This window comes from Solanum pennellii, chromosome 5 (genome assembly GCF_001406875.1).
Source record: "Solanum pennellii chromosome 5, SPENNV200".
NCBI classification, from domain to species: Eukaryota; Viridiplantae; Streptophyta; class Magnoliopsida; order Solanales; family Solanaceae; genus Solanum; species Solanum pennellii.
The window spans coordinates 6767742-6783291 of record NC_028641.1 but is presented as its reverse complement, the minus strand read 5'-3'; the positions used below and the strand labels follow the sequence as shown (position 1 = coordinate 6783291).

Here is a 15550-nt window from a genome sequence, read left to right as displayed (position 1 = left end):
TAATATATTGAGTGACTTTTGAATTAAAATTCAAAGTTTAGTGACTTTCTGAGAGAGAAGTGCATAGTTAAGTGACTTTGAGTTAAAATTGAAAATTGAGTGACTTTCCGAGAGAAGAGTTCATAGTTGAGTGACCATGTGAGGTATTAACTCATATGATATGATAAAGAAAACAAAATTTATATGACAAATTTATTATTTTATCATATTGATTAGTAGGGTCCCAAATATACGTACTCACTACATTTCAAAGATGTTAACTCAATGGTAATAGATTGAGAGTGTAATATGAAAAATGAAAATTGTCCTTCTTTAATTTGTCAAAAATAATGCTTCGAACTTTAGATACCAAAATAAATATTCACTTCTCCATTATTAAAACTAAACCAAATATAGAGAAGTCCCAACAGGTGAACCAAAAATTAAAAACATAGACAATAGTGTTAAAAGTTGAACACAAGAATTGGACGACAACCATTCCAGATATCTGTAGGGGAGTGTTCCACCTTAGCGAGAAGCCTCAACGGGAGGGGTGGTGGACGAAGTGAAAGCGAGAATGTCCACTTGAGCAACGCAAAGATTGAGAATCCATTGACTCCAAAAACCTAAGGCTCCTTTTCAATGTTCGTCCAGGGAGGGTGAGTCAGGGCCTAAGATCAGGCTGAAAGACGTACGTAGTTGATGGACAACAAGTGAATATATCTTCACTGCCCATTGTTGGTCCCGAGGGACAGAGGAGGCCTAGGTTAGACAAAAGATGGTTATCGGTTCAAGAACGTTACTGCTATTTCCATGTAAGAAGGGGTAGACAATGCCTCGAGTCAATGTTCGAATACCAGGTACTATGACGATTTTCTTCTTCTTTCACGACATGCTATAGTTCTGGGCGTTTTCCCATGGTCTTCTAGCCTTAGGAGAAGTCATGTCCGCCTCAGACATTTGCATATTCTAATCTTGGAGAACTAAAAGACCCATTCGGTGACTTTCGTGATAGCCCTCACTAAACCAACCTGAATCTGAACAACTGTTGAACTCAAAAATTCAGAATTTTTCAATTCCATAATTTAGATAAAAAATTTGAACATAAAATTTTCATCCCTTTGAACTATGAGTAACTTCATTCTTATTAGTTGAACCTTATACATTACCAAGCTTGATCCCAAATCCTAATTCATTTTCCTCATTAACTTCGAACTATTTGGTAGGAGAACAACATCATATAATATACACGACTTCATATAGAGTGTTCTGAGAGGTATTGCTTTTTGAAGAATAACCTCCCTCAGATCATCTATGTTCGATTTTCATAATCAGCCACTTAGTCCAAAAACTCATATCCATGTTGTTGACACCCAATTTTGACCCTCCACAATATAAATTAATCATATCGAGCTTCTTAAATTTCAAATGATTTAAAATAATTGGTTTCATAAAATTTCAAGAAAAACACACACACACACACACACACACACACACACACACACACACACACACACACACACACATATATATATATATATATATATATATATATATATATATAGTTTGCAAGTTATAAATTTAAATAGTTTTGTCACGTTTTTGTAATTTTTAGATGATATATATGTTTTACATAAATATGTTTTTATATAATTAGTTTATTTTATAAATATCCGAAAATCGTCTCAAGAGATTTTATTTTGTTTTAAATACTTTACTATTTAATTTAGCCATATAATAGTCTACATTTTTAAATTAATTATTTTATAATTAAGACGATTATATTATTTTATTAAAATTAAGAAGCTTGTCAAATTAATTTATGTTAATTCATCTCTTTTATTTATTTCCGCAAAATTCACCGAGTGACTTAACTCGGCTAATTTATTGATCCTAAAACTATTTTGGGCCATTATTTTACAACTTATAGCAGCCCAATTTTTTGGATATCCCAGAAATTTCTTAGCACATTTTTAAATATAAAAATAACACTACACACACATTTAAGATGTTAAATATCAAGTTATAAACAAACTTTTTAATATTAAACTACTTATAGCATATTATTATCAAGTTATAGCATATTAAGAAATATTATATTATTATCATTAATTTTTTAAAATAATAATTAATTTATTTTAATAATTCAATTACCATATTTAAATCAATGTAATTAATTACACTTATTATTTTAAGTTACCTTTTTAAAACAAAACTCTTAATTAAAGTTATTTAAATTAAATATTATTTACTTACCTTTTTTAAGATAACTTCAAGATTATAGGGTTTTTCTCAAAATTTAAAAAATTACAGTTTTAAAACTGTAAAACAATATCTAAAAAAGAAAATAATTTATATTCCCCAAAATAGTTGTTCTTCCCCATTTATTTTCAAAATCATTACAATCGCACGCCTCTCAAAACCTTTCAAAAGTTTCACACGCTTTCACCATCTTAGCACGCCCAATTCCTCTCTCAAACTTCCATCTCTCTTAACTCTATTCTTCAAGAATTCCCAAATAGTTCCATCCAAATTTTAATTTTTATCACTGAAATCGTTAAATCTTGCAATAAACAACCGTACAATGTCTAAAAGAAGCAACGAAACGCCAAGAAAAAGTAGAAGATTGAATGAAGAAGCAAGTTCAGACGATTTTCATGCTCCTTCTTTCAAAATTTTATCACAAACACAAAATCCAAAGGAAAATGAGAAGAAGAGAAAAGGGAAAGAAAAGAAAAAAGAAGATGAATCCCAGAAAACGACTAAAGAAAGAGGAAAGAAAAGGAAAGGAAAAGAAATCGAGGAATCATCAGAGTCTGATTCTGATTTTGTTGAAGAATTGATAAAATCAAAATCAAAAAAACCAAGAGCAGAAGAAGAAGAAACTGATAAACCCAAAAAAAGTTCAAAGGTTAGTAAAATTTAATTTTTAAATATTTTTTTATGTTCTGTTATTTTTTTTTCTTTTATTTTGGCTATAAAGTAGTTAAAATACTGTTTTTGTGTAAAATAAATAATGTAATAATTGTTTATGATTCCATATATGAAATTTCTGTTTAAATAAATATTGTTTTTTTATGTGTGATTCACCGTATGAAATGTGTATGATAAATGTGTAAATTGTGTATGATTCACTATATGAATTTTGTATGATTCACTGTATGCTTCATTGTATGATTCACTGTATATATAACATGTGTATGAATTTTTTTTATCAAGTTTTTGGGTACTGTTTTCATTATATTATATATTTTACATTACATTATATAACAAGAAAATTATATAGGTTAAAATTTTATGATAACTGTATGAATTGTGTATGATTCGCTGTATGAATTTTGTATGATTCACTGTATGATGCACTGTATATATAAAATGTGTATGAATTGTGTATGATTAATGTATGAATTTTGTATGATTCACTGTTTAAATTTTGTATGATTCACTGTATGAATTTTGTATGATTCACTGTATGATTCACTGTATATATAAAATGTGTATGAATTGTGTATGATTAATGTATGAATTTTGTATGATTCACTGTTTAAATTTTGTATGATTCACTGTATGAATTTTGTATGATTCACTGTATGATTCACTGTATATATAAAATGTGTATGAATTTTTTTTGCAAGTTTTTGGGTACTGTTTACTAGTAATATTCATAATTAGTTATACTTTATTTTTTGATTATGTTTTGTATACTATGTATATGAATTAGGTTTGTATTACATATGTATGAATAGGTGTATGATTAATGTATTTAATTTTTACATTTTTGTTAGGAGAAGAAGACACAAACACATCTGTCTTCATGTATTAACATGAATGTGTTTGCGGATTTGTTGACCTTTTTAGGTCAAGATAAGTTTCAACAATTCCTAGATGAAACACCTTTTGGATTTTTTTATAATTTGCATCACATTAAAATCCAATGTCAATTATTGAGGCACTTATTTATAATGGGGAATGAAAATGTAAGGGATGACATGTTTGTCATTAAAGTAAATGGTAAAGAGTTACATTTTGGTCTAAAAGAGTTTGTTGCTATAACTGGTTTGAAATGTGGACCTGTTTCTGATTTTGTTTCAGATCCACATGTTCAAAATAGACTCATTGCTGAAAATTTTGGAGATTTTAATAAAGTATCCAAGTCTGATTTTTATTACAAGTTTAAATTGCATAATTTTTGGGAAGAAGATGATAAACTAAAAATCGGGATCCTGTACTTTATTTCTTCATTTCTCACTGCATCAGACCCTTCAAAGACAACAATTCCAAAATTGTATTTTGATTTGGTAGAGTCTGGACAGTATGCCACTTTCCCTTGGGCAAATGAGTGTTTTAATTTAACACTCAAAGCTTGCAATAAAAAATTCAAAAAAAATCCATCGTCATTCAAATTCAGCCAGTTCCACATAGCACTGCAGATATGGTTTTATGAGTGTTGTCATCCATTTGACAACACCATTGCTATACGTGTTTCAAATCGCACACCGAGAATACTGAACTGGAAGACACCGAATGACGTCATTTTTTTTGACGATTTGAAGAAAACAATTTTCAGAACTCATGGGAATCAGGTATTTTTCTTATAATGTTATTACATTCAATATAATTCAGTTTATACATTATACATTTTTTTGTTGATGCAGCATAAATTCAGAAATATTGTCTTATCGGAAGAAGAGTTAAATCTAATGGACGAAACCATTATAAATCAGTCCAGCAGCCACCAGGATTCAGAAAATCCAAGATCATCGGAAAATCGTGCTGTTCACAGTGAACATAAAGTTCAAGGATTGAGAGCCGAAATTGCAGAGGTACAAGTAAAATATTCAAATAAACATAATTTCTTATGAAATTACAGTACACATATCAAATACTTATTTTTTTAATTAACAGGTTAAGACAGAGTTGAAAGAACTCAAAATCACTGTAAGTTCCGACATATTTTTATATAATTAATATAATGACTTTATAAAATATTAATGTATAAAATTTTTTATGTTCACCGATAAGGTTCACAAGCACATGGCTGATATCAAGATCTATGTTGATAACTCCACCAAAATGATAATTGATGAGATTCGATTGTCAAGAGGAGAACAAATACCTGAAGAACAACCAGAGGTATATATATATGTGTATACTTTATGTATGAGTTTTGTTTGAAAAATATATAAATTCTGTTATTTTTACTTTCTGTTATTTGTGTACAAAAATTTATAATTAAATATTGTAAGAATTATGTTTGATTCACTGTATGAAATTACAGATTTCTACATATTACACTATCAATTGATGAAACATGTATTTTTTTATGTATGATTCACTTTATGAATTGTATATGATTAACTGTATGAGATGTGTATGATCCACTGTATGAATTGTGTATGATTCAGTATACTATGTATGAAACGTGTATCCATTGTGTATAAATTTGTATGCATTATATATAAATTTGTATGCATTGTATGAAATGTGTATGCATTGTGTATTAATTTTTTTGTATCAAGTTTTATGATACTGGTTAATATTAATATCCATAATTAGGTATACTTTATATTTTGATCTGTATATTGTGTATGAAATATTGTTGTAAGGTTGTTTGAAATCTGTATGATTATATTGTATCATGTTTTGTATACTATCTGTATGTATTATGTATTTTTCAATATTTATGTTGTAAGTTTATTAGAATTGTGTATGATTCACTGCATTAGTGATGTATTATATGTGTATGAATACATGTTTCAGGAAAACGTCAACCATCATGCTGCACAATATGATCCAACAGACATGCCTACAGAGACAATTCCACAACAAGTCCAAAGTTCAAACACAGCTGGTACGATATATTTATTTTTATCACATAAATTCAAATTTTAGAATTTTTTTTATTTAACATTTTTTCATGTATATGCAGCTCAAAAATCAACGGATGATTGTTTAAATGTTGATGCATCTACAGCGTCAAAATCAAAACCACCAACATTGGACGATTATCCTGATTTTACCATGACACAAATAATTGCCCTGGATCCGATTCTTAATGCCACCACGACTCCAAATCTGCGAACAAGAAACAAGAATGTGGGTAAATACGACTCTTCTCCTTATATCAGAATGTCGGAAGGAGAAAGCAGTTCAAATAGAGTACCTACATTCTGTCAAATCAAACATCCATTCCAAAATCACAATGGATTTGATGTACCAGACGAAATGATTGAGGAGTTCAATAAATGGGTTTTCAAAGATGTGTCGAGCAGACGTGGCAGGTAATTTGTACGATGATAAAAATTATTTTAATTAATTTATAAACTACTAAATTAATATAACACTTCTTTAAACATATACAGAAAAGCAGCTTATTCCAAGATTAAAAACTCATTTCATCCTCAAATGGACTTTGGCGTTGTCAAAATCGGAGAGAAAGATTTTTTTCACATAATGAGTCAACCGGGTAGACCTTGGGAGGACGGGGTAAGACCTTTTTTTTCAACTAAATATTATGTTTTTGAGTTGCAGTGATATATGTATGTTTTCTGTATGTATATTTTTTGTATGAAATATGTGTGAACAGTGAATGAATTATATATGTACTATGAAATATGTGTGAACAGTGAATGAATTATATAGTACAATTGCAGTGATATATGTACTATTGCAGTGATAAATGTATGTTTTCTGTATGTATATTTTATGTAGGAAATATGAGATATATGCTGTTTTATGTAAGTATGTTTTCTGTATGAAATATGTGTGATATATGTATGTTTTTTTTTATGTTTATTTTCTGTATGAAATATGTGTGAACAGTGAATGAATGAGATATGTACTTTTTTTGGTTAAAACAGCATATCAATACAATAATGTATTATCTCCGAAAGAAGGCAAAATACTCCCAAAATGTCACTTCTTACAGTACTGTTGATTGTTGGTTTATGGCATGGGTTGATAACATTGAGAAACAGTGGAGACAATCACAATGTGACATGAGATGCATATCACCGGACCATGATGTTGGACAATGCATTAGAGGATATAAGCTGCTTGCTAACATTCCGTGGGATAGGTTTAATGAAGTAATCATCCCAGTCAACATCAATGACAAATTCCACTGGTTTCTTGTTGTATTCCGAATCAGAAGTAGATGTCTATATGTATATGATTCGATGATGGGAGGATCTGTTCATTCAAGGAAAGTCAAAGAAGCCGTTGATAAGCTTGCAACCATGATTCCTTTATTTCTGACGAGCACAGGTTTTTATGGCAAAAGGCTTGATTTGTATGCGAATAATCTCCCTGATTATCAACAGAAGTCTCACTCTGAACCTCTAAGTATCAAGAATGTTACACATGTTCCTCAACAAGAAGAAAGTTCAAAGTATGTATATTTCTTACATTATTTTTTATTCTTTTTAAATTGAAATTGCTAATATTAATTACATTTTTTTTTCAATTTGTTTACAGTGATTGTGGTTTATACACATCTCTTTTTGCTGAATACATGAGCAATGGAGTTTTTGATATGTCACATATTGATATTGATTCAACATATCATCGTCAAAGATATGCAACATTACTTTGGCATTATGGGAAATCAAAGAATGATGAAGGCGCAATCAGTGAAAGTGAAGTTACAGGAACAGTTGCTAGCAAGAAGGGTGGACCTCGAACTCATAAAGAACAAGTTATGGACACCACCAATTATCCTACTCCAAAATTCCGTATCAGGAAGTAGAAATCTTCATGGCACATAGATAATTTATTTGAAAGACTTTTTTTTTAAACTTATGAACAATTTATGTATTTTCCCTGTTTTTTTATTATGAATACTTTGATAGTTTTTATATAAATTATTACTGATTATTACTAAATGTGTATCACTTATATTAATCATATTGCTGGTATGAATACTGTATGAAAAATGTATGAATTATGTCATACAATTATACATTAATAAATGTGTATCACCATCTTACATATATTATTCATACCACTAATATAAATACAATTTGTTTCTGTTTTATTTTAAGTTTGACTATTGATGGTTTCATATAAATTATTAANATTACTGATTATTACTAAATGTGTCTCACTTTAACATATATGAAACTGTATGAATCATGTATGAAAATTATATGAATTATGAATGTCATATTAAAATTTGATATATAGTACATAGTAATGATATATGAAAAATATATGAATTATAACAAATTATAAAATATATTTTTCAAAATACAAACACAACCAAATTGTATGTACATTAATGATATGAATAATGTATGAAAACTGTATGAATACTGTATGAAAAATGTATGAATTATATCATACAATTATACATTAATAAATGTGTATCACCATCTTACATATATTATTCATACCACTAATATACATACAATTTGTTTCTGTTTTTATTTTAAATCTGACTACTAATGGTTTTATATAAATTATTACTGATTATTACTAGATGTGTCTCACTTTAACATATATGAAACTGTATGAATCATGTACGAAAATTATATGAATTATGAATGATTATTACTGATTATTAAATTATTACTGATTATTACTAGATGTGTCTCACTTTAACATATATGAAAACTGTATAAATACTGTATGAAATTTGTATGAATATTAATATTATTCAGTAAAAAAACATTTATAACAATGTAATGCCTCAATAACACAGATTTAACATTACGACATCATTGTTTTTGTACAGGATAATTTGAACAAGTCTTCCTATTGTGTCCAACCTGATGGCATCTACTGCATGTGCTTTTTGTCTTCTTGAATTTCACATCTGCGAATCCCTTCCACCGTTCAAGTTTGGGTCTTCCTGCTGCTCTTTTTTGACCAGGCGGCATCAATTTAGGATCTGAAATATAACTTGGTATATCCCATGTACTCTCGCACGGGATAGGCTCGACAGGAATGGCATAAGCATCTTTGAAATTCTTGAGGCTATAAAAAGCAGAACAGAAATCTGCTTCATGTAACTTCCTGTAACGGAGAACAGCAATTGCATGACCACATGGTATCTCATAATGTTGAAATCTTCCGCAACTACACATCCTTGTGTTCAAATTTACTATGTATTTCTTTGCTCCTTCAGCTACAGCATGCAGATCAACAGTTGAAGGTATCACCTGTTTAAAAAAAAAATATTTTATACATACTGAAGATTATTATGAATTAAAAATACAAAACAGTGAAAAACATACCCTCATATTGCACGACAACGTAATACTTTTCTGTAGATAAACATCATATTTTTTTGTCAGATTAGATGTAGTCTTATCAGCCTCCTCATTATGCTTGTGAATCCACCTCTGAATTGTCACCCTCATAAACTCAAGAAGTGAAATCACCGGTAACCTCCGTGCTAATCTGTTAACATTATTCAATGACTCCGCGATGTTTGAAGTCATGGTCCATGTGCGCTTACAATTCGAGTAAGCTCTTGACCATTTGCTATAACCAATATCAAACAAGTATGGTCGTATTCGCGTATCTATCTGATCTATTCTTCCCATAATTGTCTCAAACTGTTGTTTTGTATAAGCTTTTGCCAATGAAAAGAACAACATCTTCAAATCTTCAGTATTTCTATTGAAATTCTTCAAAACATTGACTGATAAATGCCATATGCATGCATAATGTTCTGATTCAGGATATACATTTGTTGTCCCTTTCCATATGCTTTCATTTCTGTCTGACATAAAACACATATTTTGTCTAACTCCATATGCTTCTCTAAATTGCTCAAAGAACCATGTCCATGAAGCATCATTTTCAGAATCTACTATCGCATATGCCAACGGAAGTATATGACCTGCTCGTTAATTTTTTTTAAAAAAATCACACAAATAAAAAATATCATTCATATACTTTTTCATTATATTATATAATTAGAAATTTATATAGGCTAATATTTTACCTCCCGGATCCAATGTGCTTGCAGTTAACATTGTACCACCATACGAACACTTTAATGCAGCACCATCAACAACTACAATTGGCCTACAATATTCCCATCCCCTAATACATGCTTCTAAAGCAACAAATGCATATAAAAATGTATCATCTTCATTCCTTTTTATTTTCAAAACAGATCCTGGATATGTTTGCTCCAAAATGTAAAAATAACCTGAAAATAACAGTCCAATTCATACATAAAAAATACATAGTTTATACATAAAAAATACACATAACTATTACTGTATAATTTTATTTTCGAAATTACCTGAATATAACAGCCCAAATTCATACATATAAAATACATATCTTACACATAAATAATACACGAAACTGTTTCTACACAACAAAATAAACAAATGTTTAAATTTATCATTATATTCGAATTTACCAGGTAATCTTGCATAAGATTCTGCTGGATCTCCTCGCACCAGCTTTACTGCTTTTTCTTTAGCTCTCCATGCCTGTATGTATGTCAACGAAACACCATGCAATTTCAACATATCATCAGCTACATCTTTTGGAGTATATACCTTAGATGGATCAATATAATTATCCATTATCAATACAGCTACAACGTCAGTTATCCCTTGACGTCTGGCATAAACTCTTTCTCTAACACAACATATATGCTGAGCAATATACTTCCGAACTTTGAATAAACTAGATTTATTCAAACTAGATGCCCTCATCATCCAAGAACAACTCTTAGAAATACAATGCAGATGATAACTGTTACAGAATTTAATAAAATATACATTACAATATATATACATTATAACAAAACAAAATAAATAAATAAATAAATTTAAACTTACTTAGATGAATTACAACGTGCAACCCGAAAGCTGAACTTCTCAACCAGTCCCACATGCCTCATAACTTCCTTAAGGGTTTCTTTATTATTATAAATCTGATTTTCAGCTACAAATAAATTAGAATGATCACATATTATATCATTATCTACTTCATTATTATCATTGACAGCTCCGTCTAAATCCATTCCGATCAAACGGATAGAATTGTTGGAGTATAGATCTATGTTATTCTGTGATAATCTAACATCAGAATTTATTATATCATTAACTATAACTCTATGACATTCGTTATACTGCCCACAATCTTTCAAAGTGATGCATAATGGATATTTTGTAAAAAAATCCAAATTCACCCTCATCTGATCTAGATAAACCTTTACCCCAACATCATTATGAATTTTTATAGGTGGACACATTTCGCTAACTATATACTTTATCTCAACAGAATTTAGATTTTCTTCTATGTTTAGCTGAGTTACTATAGAATTAACTAAACCAGTATAAAGAGTAGAAGTATCGTAGAGGATGCCCTCCACTTCAAAGTCGACGTATTTCCCTGTTTCACAACATTAAAATTACATTCAGTGCATCCCATAATAAAATTAAAAATTTATTCATACACAATTAACACAGATTTCATACACAATTTATATACAAGTAAGTGTTTAGCACACAATTCATACACTTCATACAAAAATAATACAGATTTCATACACAATTTAATACTCAATTACTACACTGTTTATTACACACTCAATTACTACACTGTTTATTCATACACAATTTATTACATTGTTTATTACACACTTAATACCATTTTATACAAAATTAATACACAAATCATACAATTTTTACCACACATTTTATACAGTTTGTACAGCAAATAATACACACTTTATACATATTTTAATACACAATCACCACACTGTTTATACACTATTATAATTTAATACACATTTAATACATTGTTTACTACAAAATTAATACACAAATCATACAGAATTATATACAAGACAATTGTATATACAATAACAAAAAATTAAATCAATACAAAATTTAAAAAAAAACAATTTTTATACATACTGCATACTAAACAACTAACTACTACATACAATATAAAATACAATTTCATAGTCATTTATCCAATTTAATATAAAAAATAATATACAGTTAATTCAATTTCATACTCAATTGATTTTCGTATATATTATTCATACTTTATATATATACATTAAAAATACAAAATGTATACATTGTTAATATAAAATTTCAGATAATGTTCCAACGTTTCAAAAACAAAAAATTTGTTAAATTATCAAAAAATTTAAAATATTAAATTTTAACCAATAATCAAATTTACTATCACTCTTCGTTTTAATTTACACATGAAAATACATTTAACACTACGAAAGACTTATTAGTAGAAACACTGAATTAATCTATCAAAAAAAAATATATATCATTTTAACAGATGCAATATAACACAGGAAAAAAATAACGACACATTACTAAAATATAAAAAAAAACTAACCTGATGAATTCCATTTGCCACCATGTTTAATTAAAATTGAAACAAATTTCTCCATCAAATCAAATCTAAACTTTTTCAACCTTCAATTTTAATTGTTTTATGAATATAGTCAAATTTCTGGAAAAAAAATTTAAAACACGTTTATGGAAAGAAAGATAACAGAATAGAAATTTTTTAGGATAAAAAATCAAAAAAATTTACCATTAAAAACGGATTTCGCTATTTAAGGTTCATATCTTTAATTAATATATTTAAATTCCCTTAAAAAGTGCAAATTTGGTTTTCAGTTAAAAATGGTAACTACATTCACGGTAGTTATCAAATTTTTATTAATAATTTTTAATTTTTTTTTCTTCCTGATTTAACTTAATAAATATTTAATATATTATTATTTAAAGAAATGCTATAAGTTGATATCTTATATGTTATTTAATGAAAATCAAAATCTTGTGCCATAACTTGATAATATGACTACATAATATGCTATATACCTAATTTACACTTTTTTTTTCATCCTCCATGACATACATTGAGCGTATATCCTGTATATAAATACTGTATATCGATAATTCTTGAGCTCCCACACCTGTAATTTTTATCCAGATCCTCGTATTTCTGCGTTTTCCCTGTGTTGGCACATTATCAACTATATATCATATATTTCGACCGTATACCAGTATATACAGACGGTATATCAGCTTGGTTTTCGACTTTCAAGGGCTGAAAAAAAAAATATTCCAGCACCATATTGTTGCTAAAACCTGTCCATCTGCTTCCTAAATTGGCCAAAAATGGCTGAATCAACGGAGAAAAATTGAGCCTTCACGGCTCATATAGCGGAAGCAAGAAGAAGTGAGAAATACCAAGAAACTCGGTCAATGCCATTAAAAGAAAACCGAAAATTAGCTAGAGGAGAAGGATATATAACCAAGCAAACGAATCAATGAGAAAAAAAAAAAAGAATAAGTGCAGTGGTTATTCAAACACTCACAGAATCAAAATAAAGAGGTCCTAGAATAGGCATATATGTATGCACAGACAACATGGCATCCATGACAAGTTTGCTCTAAATATGAAAAAAAGCTTCTGGCAATAATATAGTAGTAAAATACATATGAAAACGAACAGAATTTACAGCCAAATCTTTAGCTTCGAACAGAACTAGGACGTCTTATGTATGTAGTATTGTCGATTCTTTCTTAAGTTGCTAGAAAATTTTTTGCTAAAGAAAAGATCCACCCCCTTATGCACGAAAAGAAAACGAGCTTATATAGCCAGGGATTAGGGTTACAAACGTTTTGGAGGGAAAGAGAACAAGGATCCCATCCCTAAATTCAAAATTCGAACTTCCCTTAAACTTTCACCATTTTAGGATGAGTACTTTTCCCTAAATCTTCAACCTTATTCCGAAAGAGGAAGGGGAGAATGGACGCTCTCGATCAATCTCCTGTCCCATATACGCTACGTGGTATCATCTCACCATCTCAAGGACGAACACGCAGGTCTGCACTTGCCGAAAAGCACTGCACAAGAGCAGGACGAGGCAGAGGAAGGAGACGTTGGATTGTTGAGAGCTTCTGTTCTTTCTCTGTAAGGTAAGGGTGGGCCGGGTCAGAGGGTATTTGGAGTGGGCTGAAAATGAATAAAAATGTAAATGAAAAGAGTAGAATTTAAATGGGGATGGGTCATTCTAGTATTGGGCTTGCTATGTATGGTATACAAAAAAAAATGGAAAGGGGCCAGAAGCCGAAAGGAAAATTCAGCAGGCCCAATTGGTTCCTAAGTGGGCAAGACCTATTTTGGGTCATTATCTTAGAAATAGGATAGGTGGGCCAAAGCCCAACTTAGTAGAATTTGGGCAAATTGGCCCAAGTTCAAAATTTTCTTTTCTATATTTCTTTATTTTATTTGTTCCTATACTGACTAACACTTTTGATTATAATTTAATTAATCCCCAATGATAGTCGTTTTATAATATATATATATATATATGTATATAGACACAATAGATTCAAATTTATTTATAGATATAATTTTACTTAGTTTTATTCTACTTCTTGGCCTTTGTCAATAGCTATTTTCAGTAGAAAAGATAATTAATTTAAATGATAAATAAGTGAAAATAAAAATAATATATACATATGTATTTTCATACAAGTCACTAAGTCCTTATTATTATTAGGGCAACTTTCACATATAGCAAACAAAAAATTCATATTCGTATGTTATAGCAAAGTTTGCATAATTGCGCTCCATAGCAAACATAAAACTGTGTAATTCGCTATACATATACAATTGTATAATTCGCTAGCCTATTTCGCTGCAATTGTATAATTCGCTATCCTATTTCACTGCGATTGTATAATGCACAATTGTATAATTCGCTGCCTATTTCGCTGCAATATTTTTATAAATTTTTCTTTGCATACAGTTGAATCGAATTAAAATGTATGTATATTGCATAATTATAAGTGTATAGCAAGAAGATATATGTTTTTCTCTCGCTTTATACAAAAACAGAAACACAATATATACACTTCTGTTGTATAAAGCTAGAGAAAATTGTATTTCACTGCAATTGTATAATTCGCAATTGTATAATTCGTTGGCCTTTTTCTCTGCAATATTTGAAGTAAAATGTTTGTAAATTGTATAATTAAGTGTATGACACGAAGATATATATTTTTGCATGTGTATATACAATTTTCTCTCGCTTTATACAAAACAGAAATAGAATTTATACACTTCTGTGTATAAAGCGAGAGAGGCGAGCGAAAATGGAGAGTGGCGAGCGAGATTTTTGGGAGAGAGGCGCCTGACAAACTTTAGCTAACGTTTGCTATAGAGCACAATTAAATCAAACCCTAGCTACTCCATTTATTTTAGGTTATTAGTTTGCTATTATATACAATTTTCCCTTATTATTATTTTTTTTCTTTCTTTCCTCTTTTTTCTATTCAACCATCTTTAGTCATTCCCTTTTTAAAATAATCTCTTTCTTTTCACTAATTTAATTGATTAGAAAATATAATAATAATTTTAAGTAAAATGATAAAATGAATTTTATTTGGTAAAAGTTGTAAAATTCAAGTAAAAGGTCATTTTAGTCAAATCGCCGGTCAACCGCGAGTTAGCGGATATTTCGAGGGCCTAACACCTTCTCGAAATGTACATTTGAACTTCGAACCTTTTTCAATATTCACACAATTCTAATCCTTGTATTTGGTGATCT

At 29.3% G+C, this 15550-nt stretch overlaps 2 protein-coding genes across 2 annotated transcripts; one reads left to right on the top strand and one right to left on the bottom strand.

Annotated features, from left to right (window-relative positions):
• Positions 1-3941: 3941 nt before the first annotated feature.
• LOC107019247 lies at positions 3942-7815 on the top strand. The gene is made up of 9 exons (XM_027917189.1): positions 3942-4562; positions 4635-4802; positions 4885-4917; positions 5002-5112; positions 5740-5830; positions 5909-6260; positions 6342-6465; positions 6840-7369; positions 7456-7815. Exons 1-9 carry the CDS (start codon positions 3942-3944, stop codon positions 7724-7726), a joined length of 2301 nt encoding a protein of 766 aa, XP_027772990.1. The 3' UTR covers positions 7727-7815.
• A 791-nt stretch (positions 7816-8606) lies between these two features.
• On the bottom strand, positions 8607-12352 carry LOC107019246. Its single transcript, XM_015219796.2, has 6 exons — positions 12319-12352; positions 10788-11343; positions 10361-10701; positions 9932-10141; positions 9216-9826; positions 8607-9140 (listed from the first exon to the last, which is right to left on the bottom strand). The coding sequence occupies exons 2-6, from the start codon at positions 11201-11203 to the stop codon at positions 8697-8699; spliced, it is 2022 nt and encodes a 673-aa protein (XP_015075282.1). The 5' UTR covers positions 11204-11343; positions 12319-12352; the 3' UTR covers positions 8607-8696.
• Between the last annotated feature and the right edge of the window lie 3198 nt (positions 12353-15550).

What these genes read in the sequence shown, in the direction of transcription:
- LOC107019247 (XM_027917189.1), top strand. Translation starts at nt 3,942, where the DNA reads ATGGGGAATGAAAATGTAAGGGATGACATGTTTGTCATTAAAGTAAAT. An exon ending in TGAGAGCCGAAATTGCAGAG is followed by an intron (nt 4,803 to 4,884) that starts GTACAAGTAAAA and finishes TTTAATTAACAG; the next exon opens with GTTAAGACAGAGTTGAAAGA. An exon ending in GTAGACCTTGGGAGGACGGG is followed by an intron (nt 6,466 to 6,839) that starts GTAAGACCTTTT and finishes TGGTTAAAACAG; the next exon opens with CATATCAATACAATAATGTA.
- LOC107019246 (XM_015219796.2), bottom strand. Translation starts at nt 11,203, where the DNA reads ATGTGTCCACCTATAAAAATTCATAATGATGTTGGGGTAAAGGTTTAT. An exon ending in GCACGTTGTAATTCATCTAA is followed by an intron (nt 10,702 to 10,787) that starts GTAAGTTTAAAT and finishes ATTCTGTAACAG; the next exon opens with TTATCATCTGCATTGTATTT. An exon ending in CGTTGTCGTGCAATATGAGG is followed by an intron (nt 9,141 to 9,215) that starts GTATGTTTTTCA and finishes TTTTTTAAACAG; the next exon opens with GTGATACCTTCAACTGTTGA.